This window comes from Triturus cristatus, chromosome 3_2 (assembly GCF_964204655.1).
Source record: "Triturus cristatus chromosome 3_2, aTriCri1.1, whole genome shotgun sequence".
NCBI classification, from domain to species: domain Eukaryota; kingdom Metazoa; phylum Chordata; class Amphibia; order Caudata; family Salamandridae; genus Triturus; species Triturus cristatus.
Window position 1 is genome coordinate 1,158,511,399 of NC_140584.1, and position 26,092 is coordinate 1,158,537,490.

Sequence of the window (26,092 nt, forward strand, 5' to 3'; positions counted from 1 at the left end):
TCTCAACTCAGATACCTACATCGCCCTGTGACTGTAACTCACCCTGCTCCAGAGGGATACCTTATGGAGGTGCATGGTACCTCTATAGATTTTCTGTGCAGTGAGTGACTGCAGGAATATGGAACCCTGAATAATATGTTTTAACTTGTGGCTCACTTAAAGAGCAGGTCTATCAGGACTATCACTCTTGAAATGATCTCTGTGCACACCAAGCGGAGATGGCCACAATTACATGCTGTGACACCAACTGTGAAGTACATACAGATGCACCACTAGATTCAACATGTTAATCTTGAGAAATACAAATGTCATACAAGTAGAACGAGGAATAGATGCACTCACCTTCCACAGGGGATACCCCTCATACAAGTGAAACCTCCCCTGCATACAGACGCAGGGTTTACCATTCAGATCACCGAACACCAACTGCCCAGCGTGGCCCTGCACTGTGTGGAGTAGAGATAAGATGGTCAGAAGAAGGTCACAGTTCACAGCCTGCATCACCTGGCAAACTGGACGTGGTGAATGCCTGTGTTACGCATGCATTTTAAAGTAAGTGAAACACCAGCCATGTAACTAGAATGGCAGCAACACCAAAACAATGTGCACTTCCATGTGAGTTAAGATCTGAAAGATTTTACAAGAAACTATTTGCAGTACAGCATATAAAGTAAGACAGTGGCTGATTAACAGAGCATCATCACATGTACGCCGAAGAGGTGCTTCTCTGCCATGCTCCCTTTCTAGATCCACAATCTGAATATTCCAAGGAGGGTGATAGCGTAATGTTCACAGCTTGTGACACCCATGCTGATGGACTGAAGAAGGGAGAGCATCCCACTACAGAAGGGGGCAGCTTTAAGGTTAAACTGCCCATTTACATTTTCACTGTCCTGTAAACAAATTCTAAAACGCTGTAGGCAGGTAGAGATTTGTCTGAAGGAGACCACCACCGCTTCCCTTCAAACTATAGGGCAAAGGGAGCTTCCCAATAGAAAGGCTCTGGTTTCAGGGATGTCCAAGGATGGATGGCGGTCTCAGTTTCAACTGCACCTATCCCATTCACAGATCCCTGCATGGGCCGGCCAGAACCCCTGGTCTGAACACCTCGTTTCTTCTGCACAGCACTTTTCCCTGATTACAAGCCCAGAAATATATTAAGCAGGGAGGCATAAACAGGAGTCTATGAATATTTGTTATGAGACGGATAACCATACTGGAGCTAACTCTGCTGTGTACCATAAAACTATAGTAGGAGCCCTATGGATTACAGATAATCAGTCCCTTTCCAGTACTCAAGTTGCTTTCACTTACACAGAGTGTGCTTTTAAACCTTTCTCTTGTGTACCTCTGCGGGCTCAGAAATCCAGTTCACAGTCAAGTCTGTGACTAAACCACTGGTAAAAGTAGTACACTGTCTCCCTCCCAATCACAGATGACATCTCATTTGACAACGAGTTCCAAGATACTGGTCCTTATGACCTGGACAGGTGGCCCCCTACCTGTGCTCTTTGGGAAGTTGGGAATGTCCTCGTATTTAAAGATCACTTGTTCTTTCAGAAGGTCTGCCAGGGTTCCTAGCCCAGATCCGCAAATGATAGCCACAGTGGGCCGGTGGTGGGTGTTCGCCAGCAGCCAGTCAGCCGTGTGTTTGTACTCCTCATACGTGTTCCTGGAAGAGAGCAGGGAAGATGTGGATTGCAGAAGGTCCATAAAGGTGTGCTCCAAGTAAACTCACTCATAAAGGAGGGGTGTTTGGCTTCCACAAACCGGAAACCACCAGCCCTAAAGACCTTTGAACCTCATCACGTGTGATAACATTGTTAGAGTTGTCTATTTGAAGAGCAAGTTTATACAGCGAGATAACTGGCCAAATGCAGACGCACAGTGGAATGGAGACTGGCACAAGCATCTTATCTGACTCATCCCCGCCCAGAGTAGTTTATCCCTGGGATCCAGATAACCAAGATATATTGGTGATCCCATCGATATTACACACACCGCACACCATGCACATGTGAAATGGTTTAAAGAAGAACGTTTTGTTAAGTGCGCGGAGTGTGGGCCACTAGTGCCTCTGGCATACATTCTTCCGGTTCCATGGCCAAGGAAGCCCAAAGCATGATAACCTTGAGGTCACAGAGAAAACATCATGGAATGTACAAAAAGTGACCACTAGCAAAGGCAAAAGCCTGACACTGTTAGACGACTGGAACAAGGCGTTTGCTCTTCCTGGTGGCACAGTGTGCAGACATCCACTTATACCGAATGACACCAAGTACCCAACACTGTCCAGGCAAAGATAAAGCATTACGCCACCCCTTAATACGAAGGGAAATGTTGTCCCATGCATTAAGCATACTGTTGTTTAAACAGGGACTGGAGGTGAACAGAAACGGCAGAGCTTAAACGCGTCTGTCTTAACCTAGTTTAGGTTGCTAGTAGGGCACACTGTAATAAAGACAGACGAATCACCAGGTAAATAAGTTTAATCTGTCAATGTCGAATTCCATAGCCTCAGTGACAGTTGAGAGGCGCTCACCTTAGAACGTTACCAACATTCCATGGGAGAGAACAATTGGAGAGGGAGGGAGGGGGAGAAGTGGAACATGGGAAATACCAATTAAGATTTAACAATTACAACACATCTTCCTCCCATACAGAGAAATTTAACATGTTCCTCAAGCAACTATGTCATTTTATAGTCCCTATGCCAAACAGGTCTTTTACAATGAGTTCTTAAACATCTGTCATCGTGTATAGCATTCTCTGTACCATAGACTTTTACTGAAGGTGTGCCACCTGCGTTGGAACTACCAATGATGTCATCCTTGGCGATTCTGTCCTGGCTCCACCTTTGACCATCATCCAAACACACAACATTTTTGAAAACTTTGCCGATCCTCTTTCTTTCTGAAAACTTCGAGGATCCTGAAGGTGTATGGGTGGGTAACTTTACCCTTACCCAATCACCCTCTTTCCAGTTAGTTCCTCTCTCAGATACCTTAGCATTGTATCTCTCTACATAGCGATCTTGATGACTTTTTATTCTTTCCATCATCTCTTTACGCTTTACTACTTCCGCATGGTTTCCTACCAACCATAACGGACTCAATTTGGTGCCAGGTTCCCTACCTTTAAGGGCTCGGAACGGTGTTATCTTTGTAACAGAATGGGGTGTTATAAGATATGACCAAATCATGTTATCTAATTCTTTGTTTATGTCTGTGTCTCTCAAACTGTTGAGTTGAATGCAATCCTTGATCATTCTGTTCACCCGTTCTACCAGGCCATTGGCTCTGGGACAGTAAAGCGCAGAATATAGATGTTTTACAGAAAAAGTATGTAAAAACTCCTTCATTAAAGAAGACGTAAATTGTACCCCATTGTCTGTTATTAAAGTTTGGGGTACACCCTCACTTCTCAACCTTTTCATCTTGTAAGGAAAGTTCATCTCTCACATCCCAATAGCCTCTAATGTTACTCTCCAATTTAGAACTCTCATTTGGCCACCCTTTGGTTATGAGTTCTTTTACATTTTTGAACACAGCATCATTCTCTACACACATTTTCCACTCATCTTCTTGTATTCCCTCCGTGATGTTAGCCACCACAAATTCATCCGGTTCACAAAACTCTTCTCCTTTTTCCTTTAAAGGTAATCTAGATAAAAAATCTGCTGCATGGTTGCTGGGGCCTGGAATGTATACAATTCTAAAATTGTATGCTTCTAACCCCAAAAACCACTTAGAAATTCTAGGAGTGGTTCTTTCTATGTTTTTTACAGAAAAAACATTTGTCAAAGGTTTATGATCAGTTTTTATGACGAAAGGAATTCCCCATAAGAACACCCTAAAATGCCTCACTGCCCAAAAACATGCCAACGCTTCCCTTTCAATGACAGAGTATCTTGCCTCTGCATCCGTCAAAGATCGTGACGCAAAAGCCACAATTCTCTCTTCTCCATTTATGACTTGACTTAGTGTGGCTCCCAAGCCTTTGATACTAGCATCGGTAGTAAGTATGGTGGATTTGCATGTGTCAAAGTTTCCTAAAAAAGGTGCATTGCTTATACATTCTTTTAATTCATTAAAAGCCTTTTCACACTCTCTATCCCATGTAAATCTTACATTCTTCTTTAGCAATACTCTTAAAGGGTAAGTAACTTCCGCAAAATTTTTTACAAATTTGGAATAATATTCCAACAATCCTAGAAAGGACTTGACTTCATCTTTGTTTGTAGGTTCTGGTGCAGATTTGATAGCATTTACCAAATTGATTTTAGGTTTAATACCCTCCTTAGAGATTACATGACCTAAGTATGTAACAGATTTCACTCCAATTTGGCATTTTTCTTTCCTTAATGTTAATCCTGCAATTCTCAATCTTTCCAACACATTTCTAAAATTCTGATTATGGTCGTCTTCATTTTTCCCAAAAATAAGTAAATCATCCTGGAAACATAATACACATTTAACACCCTCTAGAATTTTCTGCATGGCCCTCTGAAAAACTGCAGCTGCAGATGCCAACCCAAATGGCATCCTGCAAAATCTGAAAGCCCCAAATGGAGTGATAAAAGACGTTAAATGTTTACTGGTGGGGTGTAATTCTATTTGGTGATATGCTGATGACAAATCAATCACAGAGAAAATCTCAGCATCCCCAACCTGACTCAGCATTTCATTGATATTGGGTAATGGATGTCTGTCAATCCATATGTTATTGTTTAACTCCCTCAAGTCAATGCATAACCTGATAGCTTTCTTATCAGGTTTGGAGGTGATGACAATGGGTGCCACCCATTCAGCACTTTCAATGGGCTCAATAATCTTTTGTTTAACTAATTTCTCCAATTCTAATTTTAAAGGTTCTTTTAGCAATATGGGAACATTTCTACACTTGTGTGCCACAGGTTTAGCATTTTCCTTCAAAATTATTTTGTGCTGGAAATCCTTAAGACATCCAATTTTCTCCGTAAACACTTCAGGGAATTCCTTAACTACATCCATGCCACACACCGATCTATCCACTAACATGACAGGACATTCAGCACTGGGATCAAGTTTGATGCCTAAATCTTTCTGATGGGCCCACCCCAATAGGTTAGAACCAGACTTCGCTACATATACTTTACCCACCGTGCTTCTTCCTTTGAACATTATCTTCATAACTGTCATGCCCATTAATGGTATGGGGTCTTTGTTATACCCCACAGGCACTATATCGGGTTCCTCCAGTGTTACAGAATTTTCCTCAAACTTAGATTGAAAAGTTTCCTTATTTATGAAGGTAAACGGGGAACAAGAATCTGCAAAAACTTCTACCCTTTGTCCTTCAAGTTCAATTTCACATTTGGGTAAATCAATCGCATGAACACCATTTTCCCCAACCACATCAACCTTTAAAATTTACTGTTGCTTTCCTCATAGCTGCCGATATAATTAACATTTTTCTCTGCCATGTCCTTGCACATGCGTGCAAAATGCCCCTTACGGTTACATTTTCTACACAACGCTGTTCTTGCCCAGCATCCCATATTATTAGCTAAATGTCCTGAGCTCCCACACCTGAAACATCTCATTCTGTTCTCCTGAGCCATATTCCTCCTCTGTTGCTCATTGATACTATCATACTTTTTTTTACTGCTTACAGCACATACGCTATTGAGTTCTTCTCCCACTTCTTTCACTTCTTTATCACTCTGAACTGACATTTCTTTAATGCATACAGCAGTATGCTCTATGCTTTTAGCGATTTCTATAGCTTTTTTCAAATCGGGATTACCCACTAGTAACTTCTCCTGTATTTTCTTATTATTTGTACACCTAACAAGCTGGTCCCTGATAAGAGAATCTGTTAGCTCGTTGAATTCACAAGTATTGGCCATACCTCTCAAAATGGCAATGTAGTTGCTTACACTTTCATTTTTTCCTTGGATTCTACCATAAAATTTATGTCTTTCCAGGACCACAATAATGTCATCTGCAAATTGTAATTCTAATTTCCTGAGGGTCACTGTATACACATCTCTTTCTTCTAATTCTTCATCATCCTCTTCTACCTCAGGTAAGCTGTCAAACACTTTTCTCCCTTCCGCCCCCAAGTTATGTAATAAAATATGTTGTTTGCGTAATGCTGAAAACCCATTAGCACCTATAGCTATCAAATAAGTTTCAAATCCCTTCCTCCAATTTTTCCAGGTCATGCTTGGTTCCCCTGCTTCCGATAAAAACGGAAGCGGTTGACTCATACTTGCCGCTGCCATTATGATAAATGGAATAATATATAAAGCTACTGAACTCAAAGTGGGTGCCAATGGATGCGGTATATAAATATGATGACTTAGAAATCCCTAGGTCAGAATCCTCTTAACCAATCAAAGTTGCACCTCAGTTCCAGTTACTGCCTGAGAGGACACCTCAACGGAGGAAAAGGTCCACTGTAGCTGAAAACTTCACCAAAGTCAAAGTCAGACGCGAACACCTTCCATATTTTCACCTGTGTCACAGAAATAAAACGAGTACCTCAGAGTATTCCACTCCTACACAAGACTCACCGGAGCCTCCTCAGAGAGTTGAACACAATTATCCCAATGCCTCAGTGTACTTGAAACTCTTACGCAAGACTCACCGGAGCCTCCTCAGAGCCATAAGCACTCAAATACCTGTTCGCACCAGGATACCTCCACGTCCAGCACAATTCCTGTGATCACCTGATCGACGATGATACCTGCTCCGTAGAATCAATCTGCCAGAGGGACGCGAAGATTCCCAAAGCTGAGGCAAATGCAAAGCACTCCGGTCGGACGCTCCTCCTACTTCGTGAGAACAGGTTCCGCCTTTCACCACACGTGATTAGAAAACTAAATCACATGATGAGAAACTCCTCCTTCAAAATCTTCAATGCGGATGCCTGACACGGCGCGGTGTCCTTCCTCCTGCACCTTCCGTCACGGACTTCTCCGAAACGACATCCAAAGGATTCTTAATCTTACTGCACTGACTGCAGGCCACCGATGAAGGGGAAAACGACCGTTGCCCTTCCCGCAACAACTCGTCGCCAGTGTAATAAAGACAGACGAATCACCAGGTAAATAAGTTTAATCTAACAATGTCGAATTCCATAGCCTCAGTGACAGTTGAGAGGCGCTCACCTTAGAACGTTACCAACATTCCATGGGAGAGAACAATTGGAGAGGGAGGGAGGGGGAGAAGTGGAACATGGGAAATACCAATTAAGATTTAACAATTACAACACACACCCACTAGTATTTGGCTCCCAGGCATATCCTATCACTACTTGCATCTATACCAAAAAATTAGTAGGTGATTCTGAATCAAAGAAGGGCGACGCATGCTGTGTGGCACAGTCTCAAAGACAATAGTGGTTTGAGAGGCAGCAAACTAAGGGGAGGTATGCCCCTGGGAGTATTGGGGGAGTTGGCCCAGTGCAGGCAGCTGCCAATAGGAAGTGTGGGCTACTTACCGTTAGATGGGTAGCCCAAGAATGTACAGCAAGCAGCATAAATATGCTGCAAACCCATTTGCACTGCTTCAAGAAATATGTTTACAAATTTTTCAATATTTAGTTCATTTTATTTCTGAAATGTTCGCTTATTTTCCAACTTGACAATTAAAAAACGTTTTTACAACTTTGCATATTGTAAACATTGCCTGCTTAATCTTTTGAATATGTGATTAACAGAATAACTAACCCTCAATACCCTTCTGTCAATGTAAAGAGTTAATTCAGCGCGGTAACCTCCCCCTCTCCACCACGATGTAAAACCTGCCAGAACTATACCCGCATTGCTGGATAAACACTAAACGTCCCCCAGTGAATTTAACGTGACCTTGAAATCAAATTCATGCATCTCTGCTCTCAACTCACGTACATGTATTAATGGGAATGCAGGCATTTAATACATGTACGTGAGTTGAGGGTTAGTGTAGCGATGGCGTATCGCTTTAAGTAGGTTCGTGGGGTTGGATTAGAATCTACACAGATATCTAGAATGTTATGGGTTGAAGGGATGTTCTGCACTCTGTATCCGTTGTGCTGGGTGAGCTGCTGGTCCCTGTTGTAACCTTACAACCACAACTACGATCTTCGTATGTATTTCTTCTTGCAGGTTCCACATATGGAGGATTACCACACAATTTGGGCGACGTTTTGGGATCATCTTTAAAAAAAAAAAACTACTTTAAGCAAGAAGAAGAAAGAAAAAACGAAGAAAGTAGTAAAAGCAATCTATTCCCTATATTTACGGACGGACCATCGTAACCAAGAATCCTCAGAAGAAGCGAAACGGACATATTTTTTTTTGGGGTTCCATGCTCTCGCTTCAACCAGCTCAAAAGGGAATATTAATTTGTCTACGCATCGTTTGGTCTCATTTGGATTCTGTGGGGACCGCCTTTATTGCGGTAAGCATACTTTGTCTAATTTTGCCAAGTTTCGTGACTGTATAATATTAAAGGAGTTGGCTTACTTTCAAAAGTGGTAACGAACGCTGCTGGGTTCCGCGAGTCCTTTACCTCGCGCTCAGTCTGCAACAACTGCACGTCAGCATTGATGCAAGGACAGCTCGATGTTCATGACGGACAGAGCGTACGTGGGGAAGACGTATTAACTCGTCACTACCTTGCGCTGTGAAACGCCCCCAGAACTCCATCAGCAAGTTTCGTTACCATGACAACGTGTCACGAACGAAGCAATTTCACACAAAGAAGCTTGAAGTATGCTGTAGACGATTCTAACAGATTGTCAGATTGTTGAAGTGAACGGTTTAATTAGGAGGGGATAAAGGTAAAAAAAAATTTTAAGAAAAAAGAAGGAAGAAAAGTGGAACGTAGCGAACAAATGGATTGTTTTTTCATCATTTACTGTTTTATCTTTTAAGCAGCTCAAGTTATATATAAAAAAAAAGATATTTTGCACTGAGTACAACAGGGAGATTTCTAGAAGTTGGTAATTTACTATTGCACAGCAACTTTTTATGGTGATTTTTTTTTCTCCTTTGAAATTACCAGAGGAACAGACTGGAAGTGGTGTTTAAGTCACAATTTTGCGGAATAGTTCGTATTCATTAATTTTTTTTTTTTTGGGGCCTTTGCTTTATTCTTCACCAAAATGCCTACCGGCACCTCATCCACTGACACGAGGAATGCCGCTTCGGGTGATGGAACTTTTGCAAATCCACACATTAATTCGCCAAAAGAATTTTTATCCACGCCTGGCGAACCACTGGTAGCATGGTTAGTCTGGAAGGAGTACTTAATTAATTACATTGCTAACTTAAAGGACATCAGTGGAACATTCTCACCTGAAAGGAAGAAGAGGATGTTGCTGTATTCCTTAGGCCCCGAAGGTTTACGCATTTACAATGAAATGGTCAAGGTTGAAAGATCAGAGGGGGACATAGACGTTTTTAAATCGGCCATATTAGATCTGGATGATTATTTTTCTCCGTCTGTGTGTATTGCTGTTACTAGACATGCTTTCTTCCACAGGAAACAAGATAAACAAGAAACCATAGAGGAATATGTGTCTGCGCTAAGGAAATTAGCGAGCAAGTGCAGGTTTGCCCAACTGCATGACGAGTTAATACGTGATCAGGTTGTCATGTATACTAAGAATAAATCTTTACAGAATAAGTTGTGGATTGAAGGGGAAAGTTGTCTTAAGGACATAATTGCAATTGTTAAGAAAGGCGAACTTTCAGAGCGATGTGCGAAAGCCACGCTCTCGAATGATAAAACGAACACCAGTGAGGTTGTAGGCAAAGTAAGTGTAAAGAAAAGTGTGTCCAAAAATAACGCAAGCACAAGGCTTGAAAAAAGCAAATCAGATTTCACTACAAAGAAAAAAATGGATAATGTTGATGATAGGAAGGGTGGGAATCTGATTTGTTATAGATGTGGGAGCTATTCACACTCTGCGGGTTACGAAAAGTGTCCTGCGAAGTCGGCTAAGTGCTTAGAATGCAGGCTTGTTGGACACTTCTCTAGAGTTTGCAGACGAAAGAAAAAAATTAATGATAAAAGTAAAGTAAAGTGCGTTCAAGAAGAGGATGATGATAGTTCCTCAACTGCTAGCGATGCAGAAATACAGGTGAATTGCATCCAAAGGAAGAAAGGGGTACTGAATATAACTGGAAGTTCTGCTTCTAAACCATTATGCATGGTCTCGTTAGGTGGCATTTTAGTCCAACTTGCTGCTGATTCGGGATCTCCATTCACCATAGTTTCACAAGACATTTGGAACAAATTATTCATTGGTAAAATTGGTGAGTGGTTGGAACCTAATGACGTCTCTGCTGAAAGCTTTACAGGGGACAAAATAGATATGTTAGGTTTTAGAACATTAATCTTCAGGTTTAAAGAAAGAGAAGCAGTAGGGAAACTATATGTAGCCAGAGAAGGCCCATCAGTGTTGGGGTGGAAGGATCAGAAGTCTTTAGACATTATCTTGAACCCGAATAGCAAAGAGCAAGTTCTAGTCTCTTGTGATGGGGAAGACAACAAGAAGTGGGTTTTACAAGAATTTCCAGAAGTTTTCACAAACAGCATGGGCAAATTAAAGGGGTTTACACATCGTATTCACTTAAGAGAAGGGGCTATTCCTAAAATTCACAAGGCAAGGAACATCCCTTTCATTGTAAGAGATGAAGTGAAAGCAGAATTGCAGAAAATGCTAAAAAATAATGTTATCGAAACGGTGGAAGCTGCTGAATGGGTTTCTCCATTGGTCGTAGCACGCAAATCGAATGGCAAAGCCCGTTTATGCGTGGATTTGAGATACCTCAACGATAACATACTGGTGGACCAGTTTCCTCTTCCAAGGATTGATGAAATGCTGTCGGTAACTAGGAATGCAAAGTGGTTCTCCACTTTGGACCTATCAGCAGCTTATCATCAAGTGGTTTTAGAGAAGAGTAGCAGACACCTTACCACTTTCTGCACCCCATTTGGGTGTTACAGATTTAAACGCATGCCGTTTGGATTGGCATCTGCTGCTGCAGTATTTCAAAGGCTCATGACAAACCTTTTTAATCACATCCAAGAAGTAGCAGTATTCAGGATTACATTTTAATCATGGGGAAGGATAGAACACACCATGACATGATTTTAAGTGAGGTATTATCCATTCTTCGTGAAAATGGTTTAGTGGCCGAAGGCAGCAAATGTAGGTTTGCTGAAAAGTCAGTCACATATTTGGGCCATGAGATTAGTTGTTCTGGCATAAAACCCAAATGTAGTTTGGTTGAAGCCATTCTTAAGGCGCCTCCACCTAAATCAAAGGATGAACTCCGTTCTTTTCTCGGATTGGCGGAATTTTATTCCAAGTTTGTCTATAATTTTGCAAAGAAAACGCATGAGATGCGAACTTTATTGAAAAACAAAGTTGTGTTTGAGTGGACGCCTGCATGTCAGAGCACATTCGTTAGCATAAGAGAAGCGATTGCTCATGCTCCCACATTACAGGGTTTTGATCCACAGGCGTTCACAATTGTCACGACTGATGCCAGCGGCACAGGTCTAGGGGGAGTGTTGTCTCAATTATCGGATGATGGTAAAGAAGTAATCATAGCATTTGCGTCTCGCTCTTTGTATCCAACAGAAGAGAAGTATTCAGTGATAGAACGTGAAGCTTTAGCTTGTGTGTGGGCAATGGAACACTTTAGGAAGTTCATATGGGGAAAGAAATTTTTGTTACGTTCAGACCATAAATCGCTGATGAAGCTTTTGACAACTGAGGGGTTATCTAGAGCTTCAGCGAGAATTGCAAGGATGTCTATGCGACTCCAAGATTTTGTGTATGAGGTGAAGTATGTTCCTGGGGCAAAGAATATCATAGCGGATTTCTTAAGGAGACTTTCTTTACCCATGAAGGAAATTGACCTAGATCCTTGGTGTGAATTCTCTGTAGCGGGTATATTTGATGACACTATAGGGTTGCGCAAAAGTGACTGGCACCTGGAGTGTAGCAAGGACAAAATTTTGGAGACTGTTAGAAATAGGGTCATCCAAGGTTGGTCAAATGACTGCAAACGTGATGTGACATTAAGAGCTTTTTGGGAAGTGCGTGATGAGTTGAGTCTTGATGGGGAATTTGTCTGCAGAGGTGGGAGAGTTATACCTCCACTTGGCATGAGAAATAGAATTATAGTGATTGGTCACGAAGGACACCCAGGAGTTTCTCGTACTAAGAGGAACATTAAAGCACTATATTGGTGGCCAAGAATTGTCTTGGAAATTGAACGATTTGTAAGGGAGTGTATTAATTGTGAATCTTCTGACAAAGCACAGAAAACACTCAATCCTCCGATGTCGTCACTGCCTTGTCCAAATTTACCTTGGGAAGAAGTTGCTTTAGACATTATGGGTCCTTTGGAATGGCAGGATGGTGTCACCAAGTACTTAGTGGTTCTAGTGGATTTGTTCTCAAGGTGGATTGAGGTTGAAGTGGTTACGAAAGTGAACACAGAGACAGTTATTTGTTTTTTGCAGAAATGCTTTCTGAGAGAGGGTTTTCCAGCGTGTATCCTTACGGATAATGGTGTTCAATTCAAGTCTGACTTAATGAGAAAATTTATGGAGAACACGGGGATTGAACAGAAGTTCACAGCGCTTTATCACCCTAGAGGTAATTCAGTAGTGGAAAGGGTCAATAGAATCCTAAAAGGTATTTTGCAATTGGCAAAGAGAGGTAATAAAAATTGGGATGATGAATTGGACAAGTTGATTTGGTCTTATAGAATTACTGCCCATGACACAATCGGGGAGAGTCCTTTTGGTTTAATGCGTGGAAGATTTCCACATTGTAAAATTAATCCTGGGTGGATTGGCAAAAGCAGGAAGTATGATTGGAATGCTGATAAGAGAGGCCATGGAGATTTTGCAGGGGAAGAATAAAGTTTATTTCGATAAGAAACATGGTACAAAAGAACCATGTGTCCAAGTAGGACAAAGTGTAAGGGTTAAACATGCAAAAAAATCAAGCAAGTTGCAACCCAGATTTTCAGATCCTAGAACCATTAAAAAGGTCATGAGAAACATGGTGCAGCTTGATGATGGAAGTATCCATCACATGAGTCGCATTGCTCTTTCGAATGATCGTGGTTCAGTAAAAAGTTGTGTTTCAGAAGGGAGAAGAGACTATTGGTGGATGGATGTGTTCCCGTCGTTGGGAAAACGTAATGAGAGATTAGGGGATATGGATTTTGGCATGAGTGCACAGTCTACATCCCTTTTGGGATCTCAGATGGTGCAGAATGGAGCAGGTGAAGTTGTCTCTGGTGATCATGGTAACATCTGTGAGCAAACCCCTGAATTGGTGGAAGTAAAGGATGGTCAGGTTCAGGGAGAGAGCATCGAGGGTGAAACACAGAATAAAGAGCCAATCAAGGAAGGTACCGCTGGGAGCAGGGTGAGCAGGTTTGGCAGGAGTATTACAGCTCCCAGGAAACTTGAAGGGTTTGTAGTTTTTAAGTAATGTATTATGCAAGTTCTTGTGTTTTTATTTTTAACAATCTTGTATGTGAGTTTTGTGAATTTGTTTCTGTAAACTAAATATAATTGAGAAGGGAGATGTGTAGCGATGGCATATCGCTTTAAGTAGGTTCATGGGGTTGGATTAGAATCTACACAGATATCTAGAATGTTATGGGTTGAAGGGATGTTCTGCACTCTGTATCCGTTGTGCTGGGTGAGCTGCTGGTCCCTGTTGTACTCAGTTCCTTGGAATAAACCTTACAACCACAACTACGATCTTCGTATGTATTTCTTCTTGCATGTTCCACATATGGAGGATTACCACAGTTAGTTATTCTGTTAATCACTTATTCAAAAGGGCAGATTAAGCAGGCAATGTTTACAATGTGCAAAGTTGTAAAAACGTTTTTGAGTAGCAATATGGCAAAATAACATGGGTTTTGTATTATTCTATTGTAACAGCCCTGACGAAGGGCAATTAAAGTCGCCCGAAATGCATTGGGAATAAGATTTTTTGCTGCAATTCATGAATGAAATGTCCTGACGCAACTAGTAAGAGGCCCGGATGGGCACAACTATTTTGTGTTAAGCTTATGGACATTCGGACGACTTTATTGTGATTAATTGTCAAGTTGGAAACTAAGCGAACATTTCAGAAATAAAATGAACTAAATATTGAAAAATTTGTAAACATATTTCTTGAAGCAGTGCGAATGGGTTTGCAGCATATTTATGCTGCTTGCTGTTGATTCTCAATATAAACCGCGCAACGAGGTGAGGCGCGGGCCCAGACTGCACGCAAAAAAGGATTACAATGATAACCAAGAGTAAATTGATAAACAGGTGTGCAACGGCTGTTTTCATGTGCATTTAGCCCAAGAATGTAGCCATCCTGGCTGGGCTCCAGCTCTACCATTTATGACTGTATGCATGATGGTTGCAAGTTTATGAGCACTACAGTAGGCCAGTGTTGGGCAAGGTGTAAATCCAATGGTAAAAGGGCAAAGGGTTCATCAGTTCACTGGAAATGACAGATGATTTCATAGGATTGATCTGCTCATTATGGAGCATTATGACAAAGCCAGTGGGCCTGCACTGCTTATTATGAAAACGTGTTAAAGAGATAAGCTTGTAAAGAAGGAATGTTATTACACTGTTCTAAACCTGTAGGGAGGTATTTATTCATGTGGAATTTCACAGATTACTGTAGTAGGCAAGAATTTTTGTGTTGGTGATCCACACGAACAACTGTAATTTTGAATAGATTTGTATTTTTAGGACTGTATGTTGGAAGGTTGCCTTGTGGAAAGCTTACACTCAGAGCAGTAGGGTTGTGTTGGTTATGGTGACGTCAATAATAAAGACTTCAGGCCTAATTGATTATTATGAAATGTTACAATAAATGCAGTAGACCTGGCATATTAATTGTCTAAAAGCACACGTTAAAGTGAATAGGCATTTAAGAGTGGATTGTTAATACTCTGAATTAAAGCTTGCAGATGGGTTTTTTGTTCCATGGACTCTCACAGATTACTGTAATAAGCAAGGGTTCTAGTGTTGGGTACACCTCTGACAAACCGTGGGCATGTAAAGTTTGCACCATGAGAATCTTTATTTAGCTTTATTAGTAGAGATAGTAGTTTGCTTTGCCAATTGTAGCAAGCAATTTATTTTTGGTACTTAAAAACATTAAAACACATTTAAAATAAGCAGCAACAATCTCTGAATCAAAACCTATTGGTAAAGTACAATCAACAATATGATATGATCATTTACATTAAAATGCTTCCATTACAGTGCAATAATGACGTGTTAAATATCTGTGAACATATATTTGAACACACGTAAAATATAAAATTAGCAAAAATGAAAAGAAAAATATGTCAAGCTGGCTTTGACTTATCATATACTCAATGAATCTAGTCACATACTGGCAATACTCTCCATTAATGATAAACTTCAAAGCCTGGCAACAAGATCGAATTGCTTAGTGATTTAAAAAAGAGAGAAGACATTTTCACCATTCTGACATTAGGGATGGACACTTGCAAACAGTGTATTTACCAAGTGTACATTCCTTAGTGCTCAGCAGTTGTGTCCAGCTAGGAAAAACTCCACGGCTGAGAATGATGCCAAACCAAAGACACATAAATGTCAGCGTTTAAGTAAGTATTTGCCAAATATCTTTGTGGGCAGAGTTGCTCATAAGTATTTATAACCAAACATACATGACCTCCTTAACAATAGCAAAGTCTTAGTTTTATTTATTGCCCATTAAAACCAGGAAATGAAAGATGAGTACCCCAGAGGTCTGGTGCCTGTAATGTCCCAAGTGCAGAATTCAAGTGTAGCCTCCAGGAGATTTCATGGGATCTCTTTTCTAGATTTATCTCTGATCAGATATATGATTTTAAAGAGGATTCTTTGGTGCCCTTTATCTTATAGCAATGTTTAAGGAAGCTCGAATGCAGGGCCAACATTTGGTTAGTCAGGTCAAATTCCATTCCACCTCTTATTGTGCTTAAATAATGCAACAGTAATACCACTTGGGCCTGGAGCTCCGCCTGTTGTGCGTGCTCTTCATGAGAGCATTGGTGACTTGTTGGAACGTACATGTCACTGAATCAACCTTTTATTTGTTGTCTGTGCTAAAGTATTAAATTCAATGAAATCTGGTATTAGCGGCTGTTGAAAATTGCCCTTTTTACAGGGTTATCCCTAAACTTTTTGCTTTTTCCTCCTATTTTTCCCTGACCTGTTTGTGTTGGTTTTAGGACTCTGGGCACGTTACCACTGCTAATCAGTGCTAAAGTGCATATGCTCTCTGTGTAAATTGTGTTATGGATTGGTGTTTCCATGATTGGATATTTGATTTACCTGTTAGCCCCTAGTAAAGTGCACTGCATGTGCCAGGGCCGGTGAATCAAATGCTACCCGGGGGCCGGCAGCACTGGTTGTGCCACCCTCGTGAGTAGCCCTGAAAACGGTAACTCAGACCTGCCATTGCAGTGCAGTTGTAACTGCCATGTTGACTAGGCCAGAGCACACACTGGCCGGACTCTAACCTTCCCTTTTCTTACATGTCAGACATCCCTCAGGTAGGCCCAAGGTACCCCTGTGGGTAGGGTGCAATGTATGTGAAAGGTAGGACATGCCCTGGTGTATGTGGCATGTCCTAATAGTGAATTACAGCCAATTTGGTTTTTCACTATTGCAAGGCTACCAGTTCCCCATAGGATAGAATGGGGGGTTTGTTTATAACATATAAACATAACTGGCCCAGGGAATTCGGTAAGAAAATAAAATTTAGTATGCCTGAACTCCGAATCTAAAGATGCATCTTTTAGTGAAGGTGATTTTTACATTCTGCGTTTGAAGATACCACTGTGGGTATTTTCTTGCTCATTCATCCCGTGTGCCTCTGCTGGAATGTGGATTGCCTGTCTGGGATTTGGATGACAGAAGGCTGGGGGGCAGGAGGAGCTCCAGATAGTCTAGGTAGGTCAGGAAAGGGCTGAATAGACCTGGGTTGCGATGGGGGAAGGGGATTTCCTTGCACCTCAAATGGCCTGGTCTGCCTCTGACAATGCCGTCTCCACCTCCTGCCAGGAAATCACTCCAGAGAAGGCAGAACTGGTTCTGGCCGGACACAGGCCCTCTCTGCCTAAGAGATCAAAGGATTTTTGGACATAAATACTGGGTCCCAGACCCCTGAACTTTAGAACCGCTTCGCACCGCAGCACCCGAAGCCTGCCGGTGCCAGCGCTCCTGATTCCACCAGTGAGGAGCTCAACCTGCAAACGCGAGTGACTTCAAGGGCCTCAACGTCCTGCATTTCTCACAGGTACTGTTTTGCGGGTCATCCCGACACCGTAACTGGCCCGCGACCCCGACCAGCCAGAACTGTTGTTTTTTTTTGTTCACGACGCTGTGGCAGCCCAGATGGAGCTATCCACACAAGGAACTCTTTTTAAGCAGCATATTTTTGGAACTGTGAACTTTTTCGGTCTTGTTTTAATTATATAAAAATATTGGATATTTTTCTAAATTGGTGTGGTGTCCTTTTGTAGTGTGTACACTGTATTACTGTTGGTCATATGCAAATGCTTTACACACTGCCTCTAAGATAAGCCTGGCTGCTCGTGCCAAGCTACCAAGAGGGTGAGCAGGGGTTATTTTAGATGTGTAACTCCCTTATCCTGACTAGAGTGGTGGTTTTTGCCTGGCTTTGGCCTAGGCTCTAACCTGCCAAAAATTCCATTTCTAACAGCGGCACTGATTCCATCCAGGTTCCTACAGACAAATTACATCATCCAACGTTAGAAAAGAGGTTGTATCAGGATTGTGAAAACTTTTACTGAGCCCTTCAATGTTTCAAGACAAAAAGGAAAGTGTGTGGAATGGTTTATTCTTTTACGGGTGAAGGGAATTAGTGGTTGGTGGAGATGGCATGAAGTTACACCTCATATTCTGTATGTTCAGAGATCTGGCTGGCCAACCCTAAACAACCCGTTGCCAAATGTAACTTTGTATATAATTGCAATTTTATGACTGTATGCTGATTGTCCCTTGTGATAATGCTTACACTCAATACAGTAGGCCTGAGTTGGTTATGGTGACAAGGCAGTGATAACAGCTGTAGGCTTGATAGGTGTGCAGGGAAATGATATGCCACATGCCATAGGTCTGGGATGTTCATAATAAAAAATGACTACAAAGGCAGTTAACTTCCCTTACTTAATGCAAAAAGCATATGGTAAAGTCAATAGGCCTCTAACAGTGGATTTTATCACATGTAGCAGGCCTAAGAAAGGAATTTGGTTACATGAAATCCCACAGATTACCATAGTGGGCAAGGGTTTTGTTATCAATCACCCACTCTGATAAACTTGGAGAGTAGAATTTCACTTTGATGGTTCTTTTTAGGATGTATTGAGAGGGGTTGTATATTGTTTTGCCAGGAGTAATTTGGTACATATCAGATAACTAGATGTCTGATGGTTGCCATCTTAAACACACTCCAGTAGGCCTATGTTCTGTATAGTGTCAAGTCACTGGTAAAGGCTAGAGACTTTGTCAGTTGACTGGAAAAATGTAGGTCAGATTCCTGATCTGTTTATAATGAAAAGTTATTACAAAGCAAGTGGGCCTTACTAATTAAGAAAAGCACATGTTGAAAACCATAGGCTTTTACGGAAGGTTGTGTATTACACTGTGCTAAAGCCTAAAGGTAGGTATTACATCAAAACTTTCAAATTACCATAGTAGGCAAGGGTTTTGGTGTTGGTAACCCATCCAAACCATGGGAATAGAGGATTTGCACTTTGGTAATCCTTATAAACCTCTAATTGTAGGGCTTTTATATTGTTTTGAAAACAGTATTGTGTACATATTTGTCATTTTATTCTAGTATACCTGATGGTTGCCTTGTGGGAAGGCTTATGTCCAATACAGAAGTTCTCAGTTGGTTATGGTGACAATTGACATGTTTAGTTCACTTATAAGTAGCTAGTAAAGTGGTACTACATAAACTCAGCGCTTGTAAATTACTACTAGTGGGCTTGTGGCGCTTATTGTGCCACCCCCTTAAGTAGCCCTTTAAAACATATCTCAAGACTGCCAGTGCAACCTTTGTGCAGTTTTACACTGTCAATTCGATCTGGCAAAATTACCCTTTAGCCAGCTTTAAATCTCCCTTTTTAATACATATAAGTAACCATTAACATAGGCCCTAAAAAGCTAGCCCTTAGGGCAGGGTGCATTGCAATTAAAAGATAGGACATATGTTTTTAAGTTTTACATCTCCTGGTAGTGAAAAACTCCCACATCAGATTTTCACTATTGTGAGGCCGACCTCTCTCATTGGATGATTTTGGGTTACCTTATCATATTTAATTAATGCTAACTTTCGATAGGGAACAGGTAGAAATGTAATGTTTGGTCTCAAATGAATTGTAATTTAAAATACTCTTTAATAGAAAAGTTGAATTTCAAAAATGCCACTTTTGGAAAGTTTGCATTTTCTTGCTCTAAACATTTGGTGCCTTCAGTCTGGGTCCGGAGTCACATAACTGTGAATAGTTGGCAGTTGGCCTTTGATTATTCCTCCCAGACAGTGAGACAAAGGGGGACTAAATGTTGGTAGGATAGGCCATCCTGCCAGGATGGATGGGGTGGAGCGGTTCCCTGTCTCACTTACATTTCAAAGGGCTGCCTGCAGCACACTCATAAAGGAATTTGACACCAGCCTTTGTCACACTGGACAACTTGGAGCTAGGGCAGACGATGGAAAAAAAATCTGAACCAGATGGGTGAGAGTGTAGAAGTTTCTCCCACTTCAAAGGTTGGCAAGAGAAATAAATATTGGACCTCAGACCAGCTCTTCAGTTCACTCCTGGAACTGCAGAGGACACTCAGAAGGACTGCCTTGTATTCCAGAGGACAGTCATGCTGTACCTCAGAGAATTGCCATGCTACTTCTAGATGACTGCCCTGCTCAGGAGTGGCCCATTCAGGTAAGAGTGGTGGGGCGGGGTGGAGGGTGTCCACAGATGACGAGGGAAAATATTCCTTGCGCTTGCTGCATCGCTGACTTGGCGATTCGGTCAACGCCAGGTAAAATGTATCCTTTTTTAAAAATATTTTATTTTCCCTCATCGTCTGTCAGCTCCCCATCACGCTGCCCCACCGCTCTTACCTGCACGGGCATCTCCTGGCCCTACAGCCTAAAGCCTGCCTTACATTTTCAGGGGACCGCCCTGCTGCTTGAGGACTACCTTGCTGCTTTAACCCAGGACTGCTAGAGTGACTCCAACGGCTAGTTAGCTGGCGTCCTGCTCTGAGCCACCAAGACACAAGCGCCAACAACCTTGAACCCTGCACTTGGACCCTCCCTGAAGTGACTCCTGCCCTTCAAGTGGTGCCCAACCTGTACTGAACCATTGGAAGTGGGGCTAAAGGTGCCCAAACAGCTAAAAGCCGAAATTTGGGACTTTGAAAATTTTCCATTAAGAAGTGGCCTGAGAATCAACAGGAAACCTATGATCTACCTTCTCGTTGATCCGTACAAGGTGCATCGCTGGTCAGCATGACTTTGCTGTAGCTCCAGCTATGTTTTTCTCCACAGCAGCAAATCCTTTTCACTGGGGTCTCTCATGAATGGTATCCAGCATTGTGGAGCCCTAGTCGGCTACAGCCTGTATTATTCTTAGGAGATTCTTGACTTCCAAAAGGGTGTCAAAGTCCCAACATAAAAATCTTCACGATGACTACATCCAATAGCTCTCTGCCAATGATGCCTCCTCCTCGGACACCGCCAGCTGCCTTGCCCCACTGAACTTTACCTTCTCAGCGACTTTTTCTTGAAAGTTTTTCCAAGTTCGAAGGTAACCTGGGACCAGGCCCAATGCACCTTGTTATCCGAACTGTGCACCATCTTGGTCTACCATAACTTTTAACTTGTGTTTTGGAAGGTATGGGAGGCTACGTGCATTTTTACTTGATGCAGTCAACGTTTGTGCCAGTAGCGGGGAAATTGACAGTTAAAAATTGGCCCACCAGGCCATAAACATAGGCCCACAAACACCAAAAATCAGCCCACACACAGAACTGGCACTCACAGATAGGCATATTGCCTGCCCTGATTGAAGCTAAATACTTCCCCAGGACTGTAAATGTAAACCCTGTTGCATTCTTTCCAAAACTTGTCACTTCTTTAAATGCTACCTCATTCTTCTTGAAATTCTCATTCAGTGACAAGGTCCGTCAGTCCCTGTTATGGCCAGGCCTCCTCCTCAGGCCTCCAATGTTCTGTCCAGCATATTGTTCTAATCTGTCAGCTTTCTTTGGTGTTTCTGAGTGCAGCTCTCAGATAGTTCCTCCCTGTTCATCCATCAAGGATATAGGGGGGTTTGCCCAGGCCATCTCATTTGCCTCTCCCGGTCTGAGGCCGCACTCAATTTGACCTTCCTATCAGACATTGCCCTGTGTATCTTGCAAAGCACCTGCGGGTGCCGATATGGTGATGTTCCAGGCTTTTCTTTAACCTGCTGGATATGCGGGCAGATTCCCTTTGGCATAACCCTTTTCCTGTTTCCCATATGAAGTTCCATATTCATCCCTCATCAGCTTAGCACCTCTTTCTGCAGCTTCTTGATTCTTTTTCCAAACTTTTCTTTTTTTGATTTGCCTATTGTCTCTTCAACTAACCTGGCACAGACACAACTTTGGATCCTTTCCAATGTGAATGCACTGCCTCTACCATGGCCCTCTTCTTTCTACGCCACGTTGCCCCTTTCGTGCATCCCATGTGCTCTTTAATCTTTTGCCTGTCTTCTGGAACTCCCCTACCTTTTTTTGCCACATCTAGGATGACCCATGAGCAATTACTGCCACGGGGACTCCAGCCGTGTCAAATGTGGCGGGAGCACAACAGCAATGATTAAAAAGTGATGGTCATCAAGTTCATTCAAATTATGATCCAATGATTCCAATATAATCCAGTATTTTTCACATTTCAAATATTTATTTATTCTTTCTTCTCAGTGATATATTCATAAACAATGAAAAATATTCCATTCAATGATGATTTTCCATGATCAAATCAAAAACCCAATGCATTTTGGGTCAATAACTTTACCCTTCATAAGGGGTCATCTCTCAAATTTTCTAAAAAACAGAAAGAACAGGAGTCTAAACTAAATACAGTCCTGTAAGCTAACCAGTTGCATCAAACACAGAATATAAGAGGGTTTTTAAAAAAAAGGCTGTACCTGAGTGTAAAAACCACTACAAAACATGTGTAAATCAGTGTTCAGCCATTAAGCTCATAGAACTGAATATGACATGAATGAATGAATACAGGCCTTATAAAGCGTGAACTTAGCCCATGGGCATTAAGGCGCTGCGGATAGAGATCATGATCAGGGGTGTCCATGGATAGAGGGCTTACAGATTCGTATTGGTAAAGAGCCAGGTCTTGAAGGCCTTACGAAATAATTTCTTTTTTCCAGAATCAAAATTGAAAGAGGAAGGGAGTTCCACAATTTGGCTGCAGCTAGTGAAAAGGACCTACCCCCCCCATCTAGATTTTCTGAATCAAGGCACAGTCACCAAATTCTTACTGGGAGATCTTAACTGCTTACCAGGGACATATCTCCGAAACAGTTTTTTAATGCCTTCTGATCCCGTGTTGTAAAAGGCCTTGTGCACCGAACACAGGGCTTTAAACACAATTCTCCGAACCAAAGGAAGCCAGTGGAGGCTCCGAATGGTTGCCGCAACAGAGTGGGATTTAGGAAGGCCCATCACCAGCCTTGCAGCAGCATTTTACACAAGTTGGAGTCGGTGTAGGAGACCCTTATTTATTCCTACATAAAGGGCATTGCAGTAATCCAATCTGGACAACACAAGGGCCACCACTGCTTGTTTCCACGCGGAGAGGGAAAGAAATTGACATATCTTTCTGACGGTTCTTATCATTCCAAAGCAGGTGGAGACTGTTCTATTTATTTGGGGGCCCAAGGAAAGCGAGGTATCAACTATGATGCCTAGATTTTTGGCACTGAGGCCAGGGCGAGGGCAGGATCCAAGTGTATCAGGCCACCAAGGCCCTGGACCTAATCTCCCGATTGTCTCCGAAAATTAACATCACGGTTTTTTCCCCATCAAGTCTTAGATAGTTCTCTACCATTCATGCAGCTATCGCCTGCATGCAGCTTTTAAAATTTGCTGCTGATGCTTCAACACTCTCAGTGATGGTAATCATGATTTCAGTGTCATCAGCATAGGATAACACTTCTAGGCCAAAAGATCTTACAACCCTGGCAAGCGGTGCTACATAAAGGTTAAAGAAGGTAGGACTCAATGAGGATCCCTGGGGAACTGCTCAGAACAGCCGTTTAGGAGCAGAAAGGAATTGACCCATCTTAACAATTCAAGCTCGTTCCGTAAGGAAAGATGTAAGCAAATTGAGGGCAGAGCCCTCAATCCCAATTTTCTGGAGCCTCCCAGCTAATCTATGGGGAGAGATGGTATGGAAGGCTGCCGTCAGGTACAGAAGGATCAGTAAGGTAGTGTGACCTGTGTCAACCTGCTGTCGAATGTTGTTAAAGACAACGGTTAAGCCGTCTCAGTACTGTACTCACTTCTGAACCCATGTTGTGAGCCATTTAGCAGCTGATGATCCTCCAAATAGGTACTAAGATGGAGGTTCAGGTGTTTCTCCAAGATTTAAGCTGGGACGGGCAACAGGAAAATGGGCCGATAGTTTTTTTTAATTCCGCCGGATCCAGAGAGGGCTTCGGTAAGAGAGGTTTAACCACGGCCATTTTCCAGGCGGTGGGATACTGGCCAGAAGTAATAACGGCATTAAGAACTATGGTCAAGGAGGCACAATTGCCTCTATTCCTAGTTTCAGGATTTTCAGGGGACAGGGTTCCATAGGGGAGCCAGAACTGATTCCACTTAACATCTGCTCCGTGTCTTCTTGAAGTATAGGGGGAAAGGCGATCAAGCGGCAATCCTTTGGAGGAGCTACCAGAGAATCCGAAGGACGATCAGCCTTTGACCCCCAACATTGGATATCTCCAGGGAGGAATATATGTCCTTGATCTTGTCATAAAAAAAGCATGCCATTTTATCACATAGCTCCTGTGAGACCTCAGTGTTGGCAGAGGCTGAGGGGGCTAGGAGGGAGTTAATCACATGTATGAAATGTCACTATTATGTTCTTTTGATGTATTGCCATCGAGCGACCCATCTTATATTTCCTACCTTGGAAAAGTGTTGAAAGATTAGCAAGTCAACCTGCTGCAGGGGATGCACACATAACTGCAGTTCAAAGCCATCTGGATTCTCTTCAGTCAGCAACATCACTTTAAACGTTTAAAACATTTGTTATACTCATTGAAAAGCTCATTTGAAACCCCAATTCTCATCCACCCCTCATCCTCTCCCTTCACGTCTGTTATGAATGTTGCTTGGTAACTGCATTTTGATGCTCATTCTCGAGTATTGAAATGCAGTAAAAAGGTAGTGAACAACTGGCAGAGTTCATTGAAGGAAGTGTACAGGCTGTGCTCCAGTCAATATATATGTATACATAAACTGCGTCCAGTGCGTTTATACACAAGAAAAACTGATGATGAGTTCGGAGCTGTACCGATGCTGATACTATTGCCATGGACATTTTGAAGCGATTTGTTTCTTCGACTGTTCCGGTTGTTTATTAATTGGAAGTTAAAGCCTATCACAAGACTTCATTTTTTTTTCTAAAAGGGATCTATGCCTGAGGGCTCATTTGGATACATGCCAGCCAAGTTATCAGTGAGCTATTCTTGAACTATAATATATTTATTGTTGTGCGCCATGTCTTCGTTAGAAGATCAAATGATTTTTACTTTGCCCACGCTATTTCCTGTTTCCTATGTTTTTTTTGTTTGGATGGTGGTTACGGGTGTGTGCCGTGTACTACTTAGGGACTTTAACAGAAACTGTGCCATGCATTGTTTTAAATTACAAAAAGAACAATTGATGGACAGAATGCAGAACTATGTCATACATTCACCCCTGTACAGAGATCTGGGCCTAAATCCATCGTTTTTTTGCTCCCCATGCCATTCCACTTTGAACCCAGCCGTATGCAAATCAGTCTTGACCCTGCGCCCAGTGGGAACAGTCCAGCCCAAACTGCCCGTCCAGGTCCTCCCTGGACTGGAAACAAGCATCCTAGGACCGGTTTTGGGTTTTCACCCCTCATCAGCCAGGACAGATTGACTCCAATGGCGTAGAGAGCGTGGGACCCATGTCTGGGCATACCCGTCCCACTCAGTGTGACAAAGGCAGAAAGAACAATTGATGGACAGAATGCAGAACAATGTCATACATTCACCTCAGTACAGAGACCTGGGCCTAAATTAATAGTTGTATTGCTCCCCATGCCATTCTAGTTTGAACCCAGCCATATGCAAATAAGTCTTGACCCTGCGCCCAATGGGAACAGTCCAGCAGAAATTGCCAGGCCAGGTCCTCCCTGGACTGGAAACAAGCATCCTAGGACCGGTTTCGGGGTTTCACCCCTCATCAGCCAGGATAGCTTGACTCCAGTGGCATGGAGAGCATGGGGCCCCCATCTGGGCATACCCGTCCCACTCGGGGTGACAAAATGAAAAAAGATCAAATGATGGACAGAATGCAGAACAATGTCATACATTCACCCCAGTACAGAGATCTGGGCCGAAATCCATCGTTTTTGTGCTCTCCATGACATATCAGTTTGAACCCAGTTGTTAAGACTTGGCATCTTTTGACGTGTTTCCCCAGTCTTTTTGCTTTCTGACCTCCTGGTTTTGACTGTTTTTGCTGGTTTAGTGTCTCTGCGTACTTTCTAACTGCTGTTCAGTGTTAAAGTGCAAGTGCTCCTGTTGTAAATTATGTTATGGATTGGTGTTTCCATGCTTGGCATATTTGATTTACTGGTGAGGCCCTAGTAAAGTGCACTGAGAGTGCCAGGGCTGGTAAATCAAATGCTACTAGTGGGCTTGCAGCACTGGTTGTGCCACCCACAGAAGTAGCCCTGAAAAGGTAACTCCAAC

The 26,092-nt window shown here is 42.3% G+C and overlaps 1 protein-coding gene across 1 annotated transcript in view; it reads right to left on the reverse strand.

Annotated features, from left to right (window-relative positions):
* The window catches only part of LOC146859324 (purine nucleoside phosphorylase-like), a 161,987-nt gene that overhangs the window by 115,294 nt on the left and 20,601 nt on the right, over nucleotides 1-26,092 (reverse strand). Inside the window, exons 2-3 of the mRNA XM_085649986.1 lie at nucleotides 1,503-1,672; nucleotides 343-446 (exon numbers count right to left, since the gene is read on the reverse strand). Of these exons, the coding sequence (XP_085506112.1) occupies nucleotides 343-446; nucleotides 1,503-1,672 (274 nt within the window). The remainder of the gene's footprint in view (nucleotides 1-342; nucleotides 447-1,502; nucleotides 1,673-26,092) is intronic.